Source organism: Sinohyriopsis cumingii, unplaced genomic scaffold, assembly GCF_028554795.1.
Source record: "Sinohyriopsis cumingii isolate HCF-2022 unplaced genomic scaffold, ASM2855479v2 utg000837l, whole genome shotgun sequence".
NCBI classification, from domain to species: Eukaryota; Metazoa; Mollusca; class Bivalvia; order Unionida; family Unionidae; genus Sinohyriopsis; species Sinohyriopsis cumingii.
In genome coordinates this window covers 208,068-228,168 of record NW_028315936.1, presented here as the reverse complement: position 1 = coordinate 228,168, position 20,101 = coordinate 208,068, and the positions used below count along the sequence as shown (strand labels likewise).

Below are 20,101 nucleotides of genomic sequence, written 5' to 3'. Positions count from 1 at the left end.
GATGGATACGATGCTGTACCTTGTGACCTGAGCGATGCCGTAAAGCATCATGGGAACTTTGTTCTCACTGCCCCTATCATGGAAAGTGATGCTGTGCGTGTCAAACCTGAGGGATGCGAAAGCGATGCCGCTCGTCCTCTTAGACATTTTACCGGGTTTAAAGGGGAATGTCGACCTTCACGTTTACCCCCCTACGGATGTCATCCAGCCCTGAGCAAACTCCTACCCATGTCACTCAACCCTCATCGAAACGAACCTGTGAAAGACGAATATTCGTTCCCTGTGCGTTTGTCGGAATACTGCGACTTTGAAAATCGTCTTCAATCGTTCAAAGGAAAATGGCCTAAGTATCTGGGAGGACCGACCCCCGAAGAATTAGCCAGAGCCGGATTTTTCTACTTGGGCGAAGGAGATAAAGTCAAGTGCTTCAGTTGCGGTGTGTCACTTCACCACTGGGAACCGCAAAATTCGGCCTACGGAGAACATGCTCGATGGTCACCGAATTGTCATTACTTACCCTTAGTGGGACCGAGACATTGAAGTAACTTCTTACCATGTCGTTGACGAAGAAGAAACCAGATTGGCTAAGAGTCAAATGTTGGACATCACCGAGACCAGTATTTAAACTTCATTTCAAAAACGATATTGAATCATTACCTAAAGAACTACAAGAGAAGATTTTCAAGGAAGTTTGGCAGGGGTTTGCCAGAGTGAAATCTCAATGGGTCACTGTATAACTTTTGTGTCGAGAAATTCATAAGAGGAAAGTGAAAAAAGTCAACCAGTGTGTTAGATTTCTTTGGGTCAAGGGTGCATTCCTCCTATTGTATCGCTTTAGACCGTTTACATCAAAAGAGTTCAGTGACATTCTTGGACGTTACCCTGAATGGCAGTGGTCAGAAATTACTCACTATGTGGATTACTTTTGTGAATTGTACGGACTGACCTATTCATGAATACTTTACAAGAGAACATTCGTGCATTGCCTGTGGAGTTGAGAGAAAGGATTTACCGAGAGCTGGTCAAAATACAAGTGAAACGTAAACAACAATTGCATCCGATACGTCACCAGATCTTTAACCACTGGTACCTGAATGGTATAAGAGAACTGATTCGTCAGAAATTCTTTCAATGGTCAGACATTGTTCAAAACTTTGAGGTCGCTAATGATCGACATGTTCATAATTATGGTTACTTCGAGATTCACCTAGTGCAACGTATTGAGGAAGACAAGTTAAAGGATTACCAACATTTGTTACGTGGAATCTACTTAGCGGAAGAAGAAACTTCTAAACGAACTCTGACGTTTCGGTTACAGTATGCAAGATTTAGATTCCCTACTGGAGAACGAAGATCTCTGGCTAGAAAATACGTGTATTGCATCCGAAAAAAAGAGAATATAAAAACAGGCTGCCATGCCACGGTTTATGTCACATGTCATTCAACAGATTCCGTGGAAGGAACTCAATGACCATATTCAAACTGTGGATCATTACCATCGATTATTACAAGAACTGTATCCATTCAATTTGGGACGACAAGTGGTTTGTGTCTTAGTGACTTGTTTTCTGGGATTTCGTTTACCAGCCGATTCTTTGTGGACTCTTTACGATCAGTACTTACCACCTCAATGGCCTTAAATGGTCACGAAAAACTCCTTTTGCTCAAAGCATTGCGGTTTCATCTGGATACTTCTCAACCTCAACAGGAAAAAAAGATTCGTCAACTTTTAGCTACCCAAGACGTGTATGACGATGTGTGTGTAGCTTGTGACTTACATCCCCATTGGGCAGATGTCCCTGCCTGGAAAGAATGGGGTTTTGAGGCTTGGACCCAAGAAGTGGCCCAATATGCACGAGAGTTGTTCAAGGAAAAAAGTTACTTTTCAACCCGTGTTAGTGACGGTGCCAGAAGAACCCGTCACCCAGGACAGGACTGTCGTGGACAGACCTGAAAGACCCTTTCGGGAGGACACTTGTGTGACCTTACCACCTACTATATAACTGGTTAGAACATTACCCAAAACATGTTGTTGTACAGACACTTGTGTTTATTCCACGTTCATAGTTATCATGTGCCTTTTATCCTTGTACTTAAGCCTTTGGCTTTTATGTATTTTTGTCTTTCGTATTCATGTTTGAAAAAAACATTCAATAAACGTGTTCTGAAAAAGTATATAAACTCTTGTCTTGTTTGTTTTTTCGTGTCACAAGTGACATTTCTCACACCATGACTACCTCTGCTGTCTCTGCTCCCTCTTCCTCCACTGTCAAAGTCATCGACGAACACTTAGATCGTGCCAGTTGGGAGGCTTTGTATCTTCGCCATCCCTTTAACATGCTCATTGCCGGACCTAGCGGTTCAGGCAAAACCGAATTCGTCAAACGTTTGATCGAACATAAACGTCATTTGATCGATCGACCACCTCAGCGGATCGTGTGGTGTTACAAAGAGTGGCAACCGGCGTACAGCCTCTTGCGAGAAAGTCAAGGCGATTCCATCGTGTTTGTGGAAGGCATTCCTAAAGAAGACGATGGCATCGTCTCTGACTCCCGTCAAACCCATTTGGTCATTTTCGACGACATGTTAGGAGAAGACGAAGAAGAAATTAAATTGTGGTTCACGCGCAAAGGGCATCACCGTAATGCCAGTGTCGTTTACATCACCCAAAATTTGTTTCAACAAAGTAAAGCCCATCGCACCATCAGTCTCAATGCACATTACGTGGTCTTGTTTAAAAGCCCTCGAGATAAATCGCAAGTGCAAGTCTTAGCCAAACAGTTAGGAACGCCTTGGTTGACTCAGGCGTACGACGACGCCACTCAAACGCCACACGCCTATTTACTCGTCGATTTGAAACCTATGACTCCTGAGGATTTGCGATTTCGTACCCACTTGTTTCACCACTGGTGCCAAGACGGAGGGCCTGTCCTGTACACGTCTCCGTCCTCGACTTCATTTCACTCCCCATCAAAAAATCTATAAAAACCTCAGACCCTTTTTCGTCTGTCTCACACAGTGTGAACATGACGTCCCTTCAGTCGCATCTTCCCGTCAAATTGATTCGTGCCTTGTATGGCATCAGTCGAGAAAAAGATCCACAAACACGAGCTCGTGTCTTAGAAGCTAGTCTCAAAGAAGTCTTACGATGGTTCACGGTGACAGCACGTCAATTACTCCAAGGAATCATTCAGATTCCTCATCAAACCAAACGCTTTTTCGATCGAAACAAAGTCGCTTTGGTCCAACTGGCCGATCCCCGCATCGACACTCAAACCAAAAAACAAATCATTTTGAAACCTGGAGGGAGCGGTACTCTAGGAGGGGTCATCATTCGCTCACTCTTAAGATGGGATCCTAATGCCCCCAAAGTTATCCCCAAGACAAAAGTTCAACGAAGCCCCAAGAAGAAAAAGAAAAAGACCAGGTCCCCAAGGAGAACTTCTCCAGTGGCAGGACCCTCCTCTTACCAGACACCACCCCGAAAAAAGAAAAGAAGCCCCCCAGAAAAAGAAACAGAGAAAGAGTCCTCAGAAAAAGAAAAGTCCACAGAAGAAAACTAGTCGCAAAAGAGGCACTTCGGCCAGGACGCAACCTTACACTCGCAAACCACGATCTGCCACGGCGGTGACTGCGTCTCCGGCAGCCTCACGTTTATCCACTTCTCCGTTGATGTCACCAGGAACTGAAGAGTACTTGGAGACGTTGATCACACCAAGAACTTCTCCGTTGATGACCCCCAAAAGAACTTCCCCAGTGGCAGGACCTTCCAATTTAGCGGCAGTGGCTGCTGCTCACAAATTACCTTCTCCCAAAATCAAAGTCCATGAAAGATAGGGCATGCTACAAAGTTTACTGGATTTGTCCAAGCAAGAACTGGCTCGATTTAGTCCGTTACGTACCCCTGCACGACGTGTCATGCCTGTCCTCAAACTGATACGCCGTAAAGACAATCAGTGGCGACGCGTTCCAGTATAAAAAAGGCCTGTGACCGAGTAGGGTATCAGTGTTTTTTGGTGCTCCTAAAGACTCAAAGATGTCACCCTCCAAAAAACCCCAAGGAAAGAAAAGGAAAGGACTGCCACCACGTTTAGCCAAACATGGGGACCTGTTATCTGTCCTGTCCAAAGCTTCTCCACCCCTACGAAAAAAACTCATTCAAACGGCCACCAAAGAGGTCATCGATACCGTGTGCGAATGTTGTTTGAACGTTTTGAAAGGCACGATCCTTTTGTCCAAACACCAGAAACAATGCTTAGGCAAACATCGTCACGTTCTTCGCCAAATGGTTCAAAAGAAAATTCCCATTCGTCAAAAAAAGAAGATGTTGGTCCAACGTGGAGGCATTTTGCCTCTCTTGTTAGGCCCCATACTGAAAGGAGTCTTGGGAACCATGTTGGGAGGACTGGTGGGAGCAAGATAAAAAGGCCTTCGGAAGTCCCAAGATCTCAGAATCGACCCCTGACAACCCCATGGAAGGACGAAAACGAGCTTTAGTGCCTTACAAACGATGGATGGAATACCATCGGTGGCAAGAACAACGCACCCCGCATTTACCTCCCAATCCCAATTTGAGCGAAATGTCCCAGTTACAAAACGAATTGCAATCCTTGATGGATCGCCAAGATTTGTCCGAAACAGAAAAATCGCAAAAGTACGGTCAACTCTTGCAACGACTGCAACTCTTTCACCAGAAAGCTTTAGACGAAACAGCTCTACCCACTCTGAAAGATTTTAAGACCTTGATGAAAAGTCCAGCACCATCACCAGTACCAGTACCAGTACCAGTGACCAAGACAGAAAAAGGAGAAGAATAAGAAGAAGAAGGGTTTCAAACTCCACCAGAAAAAGTACGCAAGTTAACAACACCACCTACCTCCAGAATTGGATGGATTAAAAAGATGATGGCCACCCCTTCTTCATCACAAGAAAAAGAAAGTGAAGACAGAAGTGAAGACAGAAGTGAAAGAAGAACCGATATCCCCCGCTCAGACATCTCTGTCCCCGAGAAAAGTGGAGAGTTGGCCGTAGGAGATTGGGTGCGCATTGGCAAAACCAAATGCACTTTTGACAAAGGTTACTTACCTAACTGGACGACCGAATTGTTTCGCGTCACTGGACGAGTGCATGGCCGTCATCCTGCAGTCTATAAATTGGAAGACATGAACGGAGAAGTACTCAAAGGAACGTTTTATTTGCCCGAGTTACAACGTGTCACCAAAAAAGAAGACGACGTGTACGACATCGAAAGCATTCTCGAACGCAGAACCCGTAAAGTGGGCAAACGACGTGTCAAAGAAGTCAAAGTACGTTGGAAAGGATATCCACCCAGTTTCGATTCTTGGATCGACGCTTCGCAAGTCATCGACTATAAAAAGAAGAAGTGACCATCATGCCCTTTCACTCAGCAGACGCAGCTACGTCGACCACTCCTTCTTCACCTAGTTCTTCTGCGCAAGATTTACAAAAACAACCCTTGTGGGTGTGGTGTGGAGAACGTGTGCCTAAAACGCAAATCGTCTTTTTCTGCCAAATCTTCGTGGTGTATTGTGTCATCGGGGTAGCCATTGCCAATTTGAGTTTGCAACAAGGAGACAAACAATTGTGGACCATTTTATTGAGCAGTTGCATCGGTTACCTGCTTCCTAATCCTTCCCTGAAATTCTCCTCGAACGGGAACCCCGGGAACCTTGTGTCCAGTGCCAGTGTCAGTCACCAGTCCAACCACAACCAGAACCCCATTTTGGGCGGAGACACGCCTCTGACGTCCAGTAATAACCCCTCGGACAGCCACAGAACTCTGGAATTATGAGTCACGAAAACCAATTTCACTTAACCTTACCCAGTGACAGTTCCATGGAGGTGTTTCCCAACAACACGTTGTGCTGTTACACGGCTAAATTACCTCAGGCCATCTCCTTAGATCACGAAGCCCATTGGGAAGTGGCTTTAGTGGAAATGATTCACCCGACCCAAGTCCTCAATGTCCTTCCCAATCAAAATTTTTTTACGGTGGAAGTTCATGACGTGCCATTGCAACAGGAATTGAATAAGAGAACCATACCTGACAAGAAAATCTATAATGACATCACTAAAACGTGGACCTACCACTTGTTCATTCCCGCAGGCTATTATTTTAGTGGTCATCATTTGGTCAGCGCCGTAGCCTCCAGGTTTAATGGCGTGTTTGGGAAAGCTTTTGAGCAGGTCAAGAACAAAAGTGTCACCATGGAGTACCACAAAGTAGCTCGTCGCTTCTTGACGAAATTTGAGCAGAGTAAAATCGTGACCATTTTATTTTGTCCTGAATTGTTTGACATGTTGGGCGGTGACATGGAGCTGAGGAAGAAAGTAGAACAAAAACCCGATTTATCAGGCATTTTCGACAACGAGACTTTTGCCAAGTATTTTCGTACCCCGGTAGAACTGAACCAAGGACTGAATTTGATCTTTGTGTATTCCGATGTGGTGGAGTATAACGTAGTGGGACACACCTCCGTGCCGTTACTGCGTGTCATTCCTTTCAAAGTGGATTCGGCCACGCTCGCTAACGAGGAAGGTGGAAACACTTACCACGTCCACCGCGAATTTGTCCATCCTCACTATTTGCCTGTCAGCAAGTTGTATTTGGACACGGTCAACATTACTATAAAAGGAGATTTGGGACAAAATATTCCATTCACCAAAGGAAAAGTCACGGTGAAACTCCATTTTCGAAAACGGTTCTCTCACGACTCGTAAGTAAGTCATGTATCCAGTGTACCGAGGGGTTGCTCGACAGCGAGGACACGGTTTAGGAGACATGTTAAAATCGGCCTTTCGTTCGGTGGCCCCGGTGTTGAAACCGATGGTGACACGCGGATTGCACGCCTTGAAAGATGCGGCACTGACGCAAGGCAAAGAATTTCTCCAAAATGTCATCATCGACAAACAAAACCCTAAAGAAGCCTTCATGAGGGCTGGCAAAAATGTCTTGCTGCAAACGGGCAAAGACATTTTAGGCCGACGAGACACACCTATAAATGCCCTGCACGCTACCGAGTCAGGCATTCAGCAAGGACAAGGCAGAAAGAGATGACGACGAAGAAAACACCCTTTCACCAGACTTCAAGCCAGAAAGGCCAAGAAAAGAAGAACCGTTCGAGACTTAGACGTTTTCGATTATTGAGAAAGAACAAAAAATGATGCACCGAGAGTCTTGCGCTTGTTCCAAGACGGAACTGGATCTGTTTGCCATGCCCCCCACGATGATCACCATGCAAGAATCCCAGTGGGTGGAATTTCATCCCGTCTCCTCATTGGCCGATTCCGCTCCCATCGAGTTTGAAATCAAAGGACAGCCCGAAGAGTACATCGATCTGAATAGCAGTTACTTGTACCTGAAAGTCAAAATTCTAGATAAGACTGGAGGTGCTATAGACGATGAAGCAGTTGCTCCCGTCAACAATTTCATGCATTCCTTGTTCAGCTCAGTGGACTTGTACTTGAATAACAAACTGGTCAGCAGCAGCATGGATACTTACCCTTACCGTGCCTACCTGGAAAATCTCTTGACGTACGGAATAGATGCCAAGGATACTCATCTCAATGCTTGTGTGCTGTGGGAACCTGACGAAGCGAAGGAGTTTGACGACCCAGATAAAGACAATAACGTCTTCGGGGAAAGACAAAAGAAAATCGTAGGTGGAAAGAGTTTAGAACTGATGGATCGTTTGCATTTGGACATGTGGTTGCAAGAGAAATATTTGCTGAACGGGGTCAATGTTCGCTTGAGACTGAATCGTAGCAGTACCGCTTTCCATTTGTTGGCTGATAGTGATGCTACTACTGGTGGCAATCCCAAAAGCAAAATCGAGGAGGCCAAACTCTACGTACGACGCGTGGAAGTGTTACCTAAAGTAGGTAACGAAATCAGTCGAACGTTGAGCAGAACTACCGCCAAGTATCCCATACGTCGCGTGGAAGTGAAAACGTTCACCATTCCCGCTCAACATCATTCCATGATCGAAGATCATCTGTTTCAAGGACAGTTACCCAAACGTTTAATCCTTGGTATGGTCGAGAATGAAGCCTTCAACGGAGCATTCAAAAAAAGTCCTTTCAACTTTCAACACTTCAACGTGAAGAAAATCGAAGTCAGTCGCGATGGCAAAACCTTGTGTACCCGACCTTTCGAACCTGACTTTAAACAGAAGAATTACTTGAGATCGTACTTGTCCCTGTACGAAGCCACCGGACAGTTAGGAACCAACACCAGTCACGGTATTACGTACGACGATTATGACGTAGGCTATGCTTTATGGGCTTTCGATTTCACTCCAGACCAAGGCAGCGACGAAGGACATTTCCACCCTATAAAATCCGGCCAGATTCGTGTGGAACTTCAGTTTGCAAAGCCACTGGACGAGACAGTGAACGTCATCCTGTATGCAGAATTCGATAATACCATAGAAATCAACAGTTTGAGAGAAGTCATTCTAGATTATTAGAAGCCATGGAAGACTGTTATCCCTCTTTACCTAGTGGAGAAACTTTGGACATGGAATGTGAGGAGACCCTGGAAAAAGAAGAAGTAATCATGATGAAATCGAGATGGCCAGAACAAGAAGCCCATTTAGTCTCCTGTTTTGCCAAACACTTGGTCGACAAAATAACAGAATTAATCAAGAAAAATTGTTATGGATGTCAAAACGATCATCCCAGTCAAATTCAACACGATAAATGCCTAATGTTAAGTGAAGAAGAAAAATTGGACGAGTATCTGGACGAAGCTTGGAGTCTCATCTCGAACAAAGACGTGTTGCACCAGTGATATAAAGACTTGCGTGAACATTCTTGTCCAACATTAACCACTCAAGAGATCTATCGTATCGAAGCTCTCCTGAATCAGAGTGAGGAAACAGAACGAATAACCGTTTATTCGTCAGACATTTTCAAGCAAAAAGTCAGCATCGAATTGACGACTTATTATTACCTGTGAAGAAAAAAACACAAAACAATGGATACCTGGGAACTTTATTACCTTTTGAACCACAGTTCGTATACGGCTTCTTGGAATCCCGTCGTCTATGCTAAAGATGAACTCCCTCATCGCAAACCTAAAGACCATCAAGCTTACGTGATCAACACGGACGACAGTCATCTCCCAGGAACCCACTGGGTAGCCGTCTACTTTCCTCAAGAAGGATGTGTGGAATATTTCGATTCGTACGGATTGCCCCCTTTGGAAGACGATATCATTGACTTTATGAGAAGAAATGCTCAAACCACCCGATTCAATAACGTGAAATTACAAGGCACAGATTCCTTGGTGTGTGGACAGTACTGTGTGTATTTTCTGCATCATCGCAGCCTGGGCTATTCCTTAGAACATTTAGTGACTCATTTTGATCCTCGTTCTTCTGCTAGAAATGATGTGAAAGTAGATCAATGGTTTTGTGACCATTATGCTTATCTTTTGTCTCAAGCTAGGAAACGTAGTGTCCATCAATGGCCTAATGATTTCCAACAGTGGAAATCACAATTTCATTAACAACGTTGTCAGCCCTGTTTAAAGTAGGTTGTAAATTGAGAAAAATTGTTTGTGATTTGAAAAAAAATTGTTTGATGTTATATTGTTAAAAATGTTAGAGTTGTTGTTTAGTGTTAAGTGATTTTTGAATAAAAAAAATGTTGTGTTTTGAAAAAATGCTTTTGTCTTTTGTTCAGCTATAAGAATGTTGGATTGATGCTCTTTCATTTCTTACTATCCCTCTCATGAACGTTGCGGCTCGAAAAAAAATGTGTGGGGATGTTTTCCTTTACGTCCGCGCTTTGACTTTAAGAACCGGTTTGTTCCCAGTCTAACCATCCATTGTCGCCTCATCCTCCTACGAAGATGTGCTCCAAACTAGCTAAGCTCAACGAAGCCTACGTGAATTTGCATAGGGTCAGACACAGTCTGATACCAAAGCCAGAAGAAATAGAGAATGTGAGAATGTTAAAAATCACTGAAGACCTGATAGAAGAACTCTTCAGAGAAGAAATGAACAGGGAGAAAGAAGAATGGACAGAGAAGTACAGACTTCAGAGACAGCAGCAACAGCAGCAACAGCAGCAACAACAGCAACAACAGAAGCAGCAACCTGAAGCTGACAGAGGCTTTGTCGATTGTCGTATCGACACCAAAGAGTTCTTCTTCTCTTTCCGAAGAAGCAGACCTATCGCCAGAAAGTCTATCCTCAGAGGACATCGCATTCTTAGAAACTAAAAAAGAATGCCATAGCAAACAAAAAAACAGCCCTTTTCAGGGCTACCCCAATACTCTAGAAAAGAAATAACGATCGATTTGCCAATGTGTGTAGGTAGAGTAGTGTGAAAATAAACACTAACTCTTGCTTTTAAAAATGTGAGGGTATGTATTGGTGTGTTAGTGTTAGTAAGAGCTAAAGTAAATTGGTGTGGATAGTAGATTAAAATGATATATTTTCTTAGTGTTTGAGGTGTATATTAGGGGTTAGATTGGATTGATTTGTGTATGTGGATAGTCTATTGAAGTGATTTATGAAAAAATTTTAAAATAGTGATGGGTAGCATAAAAAATTGAGTGAGTGTTTCTTTTAGGTCCGCGCGTTGTTGTTTTTTTTGGTCATGATCTAGGTAAGATGAATTTTATGTTATTAGGGGGATGTTTTCCTTCACGTCCGCGCTTTCACTATAAATTGAAACTCGTTCGGCAGTCCAGCTACCCTTGTTGATTGATCAACACCAAAAAATGAACACGAGACTTGAGAAACTGTTGGAGCTTCATGTGCATCTGGAATATGCCAGGCGCATATTAAATGAACTGGCCGCGGAAGCCATTGTCGAGGAGGGAAGGATAAGAGAGGAGGAAAGAAGAAACAAAGAAGAGGAGGAGAGAAGATATAAAGAAGAAGAAGAAAGAAGATATAAAGAGGAAAGAAGAAACAAAGAAGAGGAGGAGGAAAGGGAGAGAAGAAATTTCAAAATCCCAGAGAGCGAAAATTGGGATTCTGAAGCGACATATCCTGCCTCTGCTTTCTCCCCCCAAAAGGTAAAAAGTAACTGGGGGATAAGATGTGTATGTGGCGCCAGGCCTGGAAGGTGCCACCATTAACCAGGTGTCCATGAAGTTCCAAACAAAAAACAGCCCTTTTCAGGGCTACCCAATACTCTAGAAAAGAAATAACGATCGATTAGCCAATGTGTAGGTAGAGTAGTGTGAATATAAACACTAACTCTTTATTAATAGTGGAAGTGTATGTGATTGTGTGTTTGTGTTTGTAACTAATAAAGTAAGTTAGTGTGAATAGTAGATTATGGGTTTCCTTATTGTTTTTTAGCGTATGTGAAGAGTATAGTTTGGGTTATATTATATAAAATGAGAAAAGTGGGGATGTTTTCCTTCACGTCCGCGCGTTGTTGGGTCATGATCTAGGTAAGATCAATTTTATGTTTTTTTTAGGGAGATGTTTTCCATCACGTCCGCGCTTTCAGTATAAGAACCCACCACTTTCTTCGTTGGAACCATTCTGCAAAGAAGATGGCTTGTAACCAAATGGACAAGATGCAAACCTTGCTAGAGGTTTTAGACAATTTAGGAATAATGGAACAGATGCTAATAAGACTGGTTGAAGACCATTATTCCTATAGTCCCCATCGTGTAAAGATGGAAATTAATAACTTAAGAAAAGCAAAGGACAAGATTAGTGGTGTATTGAAAGAGATAAAGGAGGAGAAGGAGGATGAAGAGGAAAGAATAAGAATACGCAAATGGAACGAAAAAATTGAAAAAGAAGAAGAAAATGAAAAGAGGAAGAAAGAAGAGGAGGAAGAGAAGAAGAAAGAAGAGGAGGAGAAGAAAAAAAGAAAGAGAAGAAGAGTGTAGGAGATAAAATAAGAACTTGGTGGAGGAAAAGAAGAAATTAGAAGAAGAAGAAGACCCAAAGGCCCTTTTCAGGGCCAGCCATATTTCTCGAAAAGAGATAGCCTTTCCATTGCCTACCCCTTTTTTATTTTGTTTTTTATTTTTTTTAAAAAAAAAAAAAAAATAGAGACCCTCCCTGTTTCAATTTTACATAGACCCTATACAGTCCCAGGGGTTTTTGACCATGTTAAATTTACATAGACCCTATATTGTCCCAGGGTTTTTGTCCATGTTAATTACCATAGACCCTATGTTGTCCCACGATTTTCCTCCATGTTAAATTTACATAGACCCTATATTGTCCCAAGGGTATTTTTAATGATAAGTCCCATAGACCCTAAAATATCCCCCTTCACTACTTGCGTATCAAGCGCGTCTGCCGTGATTCTCCCCAGAAAGATGTTGAATAGTGTGGGAGAGAGCAGACAGCCTTGTCTGTCTCCGACTGTCGTTATGAACGAGTCCCCTATGCTACAGTTGAAGTATACTGCACTGGTGGCCTTGTCATATAGGTGCTCTATTACTGTCGTGAGGTTAGCATTGATTTTGTTCAGTCTCATGATTGCCCACAAGGTTTCATGACCTACCTTGTCAAATTCCTTCTTGACATCCACGAAGACGTGTTACTGATCTTGAAGGTACTTCTCACACAATATCCTGAGGGTGAAGATCTGCTCTTTTGTGCTTCGACCTGCTATAAACCCCGCCTGCTCCTCGGCAATGATCTTTTCAGCCTGTAGATTTAGTCTGTCCAGCAGTATCCTTAACATGACTTTGCTTGGATGGCTTATAAGACTGGTTGAACGGTGCTTTTGACACTGTTGCAAGTTGCCTTTCTTGGGGAGGGTGATGATTAGTGATTGGGTCCATGGCGATGGTAATACTCCTGTTTTGCCAGATCTTGTTGCAGATGTTTGTGATGGCGCTAATCATTGCTTCTCCCCCCAGCTTGAATTAGTTCTGCTGGGATGTTGTCCACTCCTACTGACTTACACTTTTTCAGTGATCTCACTTCAGGTTCTACTTCTTCGCGTATGATAGGGTGGTTGTCGTTGTTAGTTGCTGGAGGGATGTTCAGTACCTCTGGATCTATTGTGATTTGGTGGTTGTAAAGTTCTGCGCAGTACTCTGTCCATCTTTTAAGAAATTATTTTCCTTCTGTGAGGCAATTTCTGGCTTTGTCCTGTAAGTTGGTAACCCGCCTTTGTTTCGTGCTTGTTAGAACATGGACCAGTTGGTATGCTTTCTTGATGTTGTACCTTTTTAAGTTTCCCTCAATGTCTTTGGAGATTTCTTCTATCCAGTTCTTTTTTGCTTTTTTCAAGCGTTTCTTGATTTCCCAGTTGACTGCCTTGTACTGCACTGCCACTTTTTTATCGTTCTTTTTCTTCTTCAGTTCCCTCCTCTTGTCACACAGGTTCATAACCTCAGCTGGGACCGAGGGTGACTGGGCGATGTCTACCGATCATACCGCTGGCTGGCTTGGTCGTTGCTGTATTGAAGGTGGTGATCAACTTGTCCATATCGCTATTGTTAGCATCGAGGATAGTGAACGGGGCAAATTACCCACCAATCATTGCTTGGAAGGCTTTTGCTACTTCGGGATCCTTCAATTTCTCGAGATAAAATTGTATTCTGGTGTGGTTCTCTTTCTTGACCTTCTTTAGATAGAGCCTGAAAGTAATCATCACCAGACCATGGTCACTTCCTATGTCCGCTCCAGGAAAGCTTTTAGTTTTGGCGATGTTTATACTTGACTGTATGCACCTCTTTACCATGATGTAGTCGATCTGACTGTGATGGTCTCCGCTTGGGCTGTGCCGTGTCCGTCTTCTGGATACTTTGTGATGGCCGAAGGTGTTTGCCAGCATAATGTCGTTGTAACTAGCGAATTACAGGAGTCTCAGTCTTGTCTCATTTGTCTGTGCATTGCAGCAGTGCACACATGTTCCTTTCTAGTTCATGCAAGCGTCGTCGGCTATCTTGGCATTCCAATCACCTTTTACATTTACTAATGGTATGGAAAAATAGGAACAAGTCTGGAAATGGGTGAAAACAAAATAAAAGTATATATGGGTTTGGCTGGTCAGGATTGGTTGATAATGAAAGATAGATTGAAATAAAATTCATCTTTTAAGAGCTCCTCCAAGTTGTAGCTGTAACATATATACATTGTTTTTTTTAATGGAATTTCAGTTCTTATAGTCTTGAAATCGGAGCACTCATTACTGAAATTAGCATCAGACTCTTTGGTGTGGAAATGGAGTCACGTTTTAAACATATGAATGTTCAGAAAATTCCGCGGCTTATATCCATTTCTCTACACAGATGCTGTCATCCAGGATGCATCTGTACTGATACATGAACAATCTGAAATTCACAGTTTTTGAATTTTAATAGGTTTACTATGTGAACTGAATTAGTACCGTGAGTCCTATGACACCTTGATTGACAACTCGATATAATTTGTTTTATCCACTGTGGTTGAATAAGGACTAATCGGTCCAGGCATGTTCCCGATAATAAGATCTCAGTCCCAGAAAATTCTAAATTTATCATCCAACAAGGGCCGGTTTAACCTCAAGATTGGGGGAGGGGCAAAGACTAAGTACACGGTCAGACTGTTATCATTAAATATGTGGACTAAATAATGAAAATTAATAAATTAGGCAGTCGCATTATCTCCACGAATCATGAGGCTACAGATATACTAATCACTTATATGTATGTATTCCACTGCTTTTGACATATCACCAAATAAATAATAGTTAAATTTTGAAAAGGGTCAAAATTTCGCCCAAAAAAGCACTTTATTTTCCCATCCCTCCCAAAAGGCTAGAATAATGGGGAACGTACGTAAATATACCTCCCCCCCTCTCAAAACTCCCGTACATTCAGCAATTTGGACATGAATCTACCATAAAATATAACGCATATTTCTTTTGAAAACAATGTCACTACATTGACGTGTTACTGTCCATGATGACCACAATATGTAATTAGTTTCACAGCAATCAAGTACAAATTGTAACAGAAGTTGAATTCACAAAATTGTATCATACACTGCTTCCAGCTGCAAGTCAAAATGGGCAATAGCTCCTTTAAAAGTCACGAGAAAGAAAAATGTATCAACAAAGTGACTATAATATGCACCAAATTCGCAATAATCCATTAAAAACTGCAAAACAAACTGCGGGACTAGTTGTGCTAATATGGCTGTGTGATACGATGCATTAAGCGGATAGAAAGCAGAAGTCTGTTGAATGGTCTGACGATATGGTGAAGAGCAAAGGACCAATAATAAAGCCTTGAAGAAATCCAATTTCAACGTATTGAAATAATCTAATATTGGACATAGACACCCAAACGAGCCAATTATCATATATTTTGTTTGCCTTGAGTTTCGTCATCAATATTGTATGGCCTACTAAATCAAAGGCCATTCAAGAATCTAACTACATTGCTGCGATTATGTTTCCAACATCTATAGCTGCAAGACACTTATCATATGTCTTTTGTGCGGGCATTCTAGCATGAATGCTTATCTCTGAAACCTGACTGTGAGTTATTTTTTTTTCAACATCGGCGAAGATGAACGGCAATGTGTTTTTTTTTTTAAATGTTATATAAGGCTGGCAAAATTGATTTGGGGCGATACTTTTCTATCACCTTGTTTAAAGACAAAGGTTATTTTCAGAGTTGTAGAAGAGATTTATGTATCATAACTTGCATTTACCAAGACCTCAAGCCAAGAGGCATCAACCTGCGGTGAAAGGCCTTTGATCATTTCGCTCAAATTAGGTCAAATTTTCATGAGAGGCATTAATGAAGTTGCTAATAGCTACTTTATTTTTAATTATTCTATTTTTGACACTCTCGTTTGATGACGGACCCTCAAATGTTTTAGAAAACAAACTAACTGTATGTCAGAGTGCTCTCTGCCATGTTTATATTTATTGGTCCAGATACAACTTTTGAAATTATAAATAGCATGCATGTACTTAATAGCAACAGACGCAGGGCCATAAGATAATCTAAAAATTTAGTGGATGATAATGGTAGTCTTGGACACATTATTAACATACAGTGTGTCTCAACAGTAATTTAGAAAAAGTCGAGACTGGTAAAGGCAGACCTTTTGTCGGTCTGTCAAATCCCGGCGAGTAGATGGGTTTGTCCGTCTGGATGAAGAGATATCCAGTATTGTAACTGATCAACATTTTGATCGTGTCCTCTCCACTGGACCTTGCAAGTCGTGATTTGACCACCAAGTCAACAAATCTGGGTTTAATTGTATTTTCATAATCCAGTCCCAAGTCTTCTCTTGTGACCTGCATATTCACAAGTTGTGGGATTCCTGGAATTAAAAATAAAGATGGATTGAAGAGCTTTCTAATTCAAAATGAAAATAACGATGCCAGTATATGCATTTAAGCTTCAAAATCCGATTGTATTTATCCCTCAGTTCTTTTCACATCAAGTGTGTTTTGTGGAACGAGATGTCTTATAGTGTCTTCGTGCACCTGATGTCTTACCTGTGTGCATGGGTTGATGTACTCCACCTATCCAACTTGCAAAATATATAGCACAAAATCTAAACCTAGTTGACGTCGCCTGTGCCGCCGTTGCTGCCGGACAGTTAAAATCGATGTCATACCGTGTTTGTGTAAGTTAGTAAAACATATGCATATAGGTCATGTTGAATATAATGATTCATGTTGTCAAGACTAAATATATCCGTTACCTACCAGTCCAAGATCAGTGAACAAATTTGTTGAGCACGTTAATGTGTATGTCGCTTGCCCAGAACGTAAATAAAATACGAAGGAAACATTTGATTTGTATACTGACTCATGAAAATATAGAGTTCAGGCAAACATAAATTTGTGTTGCAATTTGCAGAATACTAAGATGACAGTGAATGAGCAGAATCGACAACCTCACTCCAAGACAGTGGCCTAGGGAGTCAAAAGTGCTATCCATTGAGATTGCTTGATAATACTAGGCAGAATTAATATTTAATACAAGTAATACTATCATACTGGTTAGAGAATTTAAAAAAATGATCAAACCTGTGTGATAGTATTATTTGTATTATATATGAATGCATATGAAAAGTTTTGCCCAAACATATTTTAAAATGCCATTCCAATTGAAATATTTTTATATTTAACCTTTGCCCCCACTCTCACCCCTTCAAATAGGGGAGGGAGTCAAAGATAACACCCTTTCTGCCGATGGTTACCCCAAGGGCAACACAGTTAATTGAATTTGCCACCGAACATTCAAATATGGCAGAATTGGAGTTTATGATGATAACAAATTTTCTCAGCACTGTTCTGTACGGTTTAACAAATCTTCAGGAAGAATCATCATGACTGCTTTGGGTTGAAAACCTAAGTCACAGAAGCAGTGTCTGGTACAGTACTGAAGCGTAAAAAGAAAAGTACAGTCATCTGCTTGACACTAAGGATAACTAAATCATCGACGATGCTAAAACAAAGCGCGAAATACACTAAAATTACCGTAGAATACAGTCAAAATTACCGTGGAAATACACTCCAAACGAGTGCTCGGTAAGGGTGTATTTCCTACTGTAAACTTTATATTACACACACACACACACACACACTTTCGCAATATCAGCAGTTAATAACAGTATATCAGCATGCAACGTATGATATGCACCAGTTGTAAACAACAACAACAACAAAAAAAGAATACAAGGCCAGGTTTCACCTGTTTGTTAATTTCGATATTTCTACCAAGCATGTTGCAAATATTTACTTCATTGTAAAATCAAAGTTAGATTTGGACTGCAGTTTATGAAAATCACAATTTTTGTTGGTCCATGTATAAAAGGAAAAGTTTTCCATTATCTAATTTGTATCTGATATCCAAACATATTTCTTTTCTCAAGCTGTACTAGGCTCCATTCTAATGCTGATTTTGGAGGGTAGAGTGTGTGTATTTTTTCACATTGAAGAAGCAGCGTGCTTACAGAAAGAGACGGAAAGAAATGTCCTCTACGGTAAATTCATATTGCTGAGAAACGTTGTGAAAAAGAAAATCCTACGACAGTCCACCTCTGAGCAATATTTTAAAAACTCGTCCAGAACGTTAATTCTCCTTTGAACATTTGAACCCAGAGTTAGCTTCGATTCTCCATGATGTAGCTTTATTTCTCGTGGATGTCTACGCTGGAGAGTGTCTTCAAAACAAGTTAGCCGTTACGTATTTTTGTTTGTTGTTCCTTTCTTTGGGTTTCCTTCGTAAGAATTATTATTCACTTTGCCTGCCCCAAATGGAGAACTTGGACCGATGACCTTTAGAATGTTTGCATCTTTTATTAACGTCTTTTTGGATCCATACAGCCTTTCCAAACAACGTTAGGATGAATTCAGCCTTTCTGGACGCTTTAGGATACATACAACCTCTATGAGGAGCTTTAGATCAATACAGCCTTTCCGAACAGCGTTAGGAAGCATATAGCCTTTCTGAAGATCTTTCTGAAGAATACAGCTTTTCCTGACGGCTTTAGGATACATACAACCTTCCTGAACAGCTTTAGAATACATACAAAATTGATGTTAATTGTTGCACAAGGTAGCATTTTTGGGGGGTTCGAAGTAGTGAATGGGCCCACCCTAGCGTCAATGGGACTTACCATGCAAAAGACGGTCCATGTACTCTGGCGTCAAGGGGTAAATTAACATGGGGAGTACATGATATCCAATATAGGGACAAAGGGAATTTGACATGAGAGCACAGGATATCCACTATGGGGACAATGGAAATTGAACATGGTGGGTCTGTCTAGGGACAATGGAAATTGAACATGGGAGATGGATAGAACACAGACAATAGACAACAGACATTTTTTATAAAAACAAAATTTTGGGAGGCAAGAAAGTCAATTCTTTTCGAGACCTATGAGTGACCCTTACATTCACTTCACTTATTATATACTATCCACACACGGAAAGGTGCCCTAACTAACTCCATTATACTATCCACACGCCGAGAAGCAAAACCAAACTCAAAATATACCATCCACACACGCTAAGCAGCAAACGTAAACCCAAAATCTACTATCCACACACGAAGAGATATCAAATCAAACCCCATAATCTACCATTGACACACGCTAAGCAGCAAACTTAAACCCATAATCTACTATCCACACACGCAGAGATGTCAAATCAAACCTCAAAATATACCATTCACACACGCTAAGCAGCAAACTTAAACCCATAATCTACCATCCAGACACGGGAAGAAGCCGAAACAAACCCAAAAATCTACCATCCACACACGCTAAGCAGCAAAAACATAACCACAATCTACCATCCACACGGAAGGGAATGTGAACTATCCACACACTCTACTATCCACATAAACGTACATGAGCTCATACAAACACACACAGATAATCACATTAATAAAGGAGTAAGTGTTTATAATCACACTACTCCACAATCACACCAATTGTCAATTTGAATAATATTTATTTTTCTAGAGCTTTGGTTAGCCCTGAAAAGGGCTTATTTTAAACTTCAGAATCACCTGGCTAATGCTGGCATCTCCCATGTCTGGCACCGCACACGCGTCGTCTGCTCCAATCCCCTTCCCAATTTACCCTTGTGGTTGGGTGTGCAGAGGCTTGATGAGTAGCCTCAGCACCCAAATCTGCAGTTTCTGGGATAATGAAAACTTCCCTCTGTCGTCTTCTTTTTGTATACCGCTGTCTAGGTATCATCATAGGGTGAAACCTGATCCCTCTCTTCTTTTCGACCTCTTCTTTCTTTCTTCTCTGCTTCTCCTGTTTCATTCTTCCTTCTTCTACAATGGTATCCGCTGCCAGCTCATTCAGGAGGCGCCTAACATATTCCAGGTGTATCTTGAGTTCCAATAATTTGCTTATTATGCTACTCATTCTTCACTGATGTCTCGTCGACAATGGATGGTCAGACTGCAGACTATCCCGTTTTTATGGTCAAAGCGCGGACGCAAAGGAGAACATTCCTACACGGTTTTCGAGTCGGAACACTAAATTAGTGTGATGTGAGGGATAGAGAGAAGTCAAAGAGCATGCTTCATGATACTCATGGCAAAAACAAACGACAAAGGCATTTGTTTTCAAAGCACATATTTATTCCAATCACTTAACGCTAA

At 41.6% G+C, this 20,101-nt stretch overlaps 1 protein-coding gene across 1 annotated transcript in view; it reads right to left on the bottom strand.

Annotated features, from left to right (window-relative positions):
• LOC149773176 (complement C3-like) overlaps positions 1 to 20,101 on the bottom strand; it is a 519,398-nt gene that overhangs the window by 392,969 nt on the left and 106,328 nt on the right. Inside the window, exon 3 of the mRNA XM_089946681.1 lies at positions 16,062 to 16,283. Within this exon, the coding sequence (XP_089802807.1) occupies positions 16,062 to 16,283 (222 nt within the window). The remainder of the gene's footprint in view (positions 1 to 16,061; positions 16,284 to 20,101) is intronic.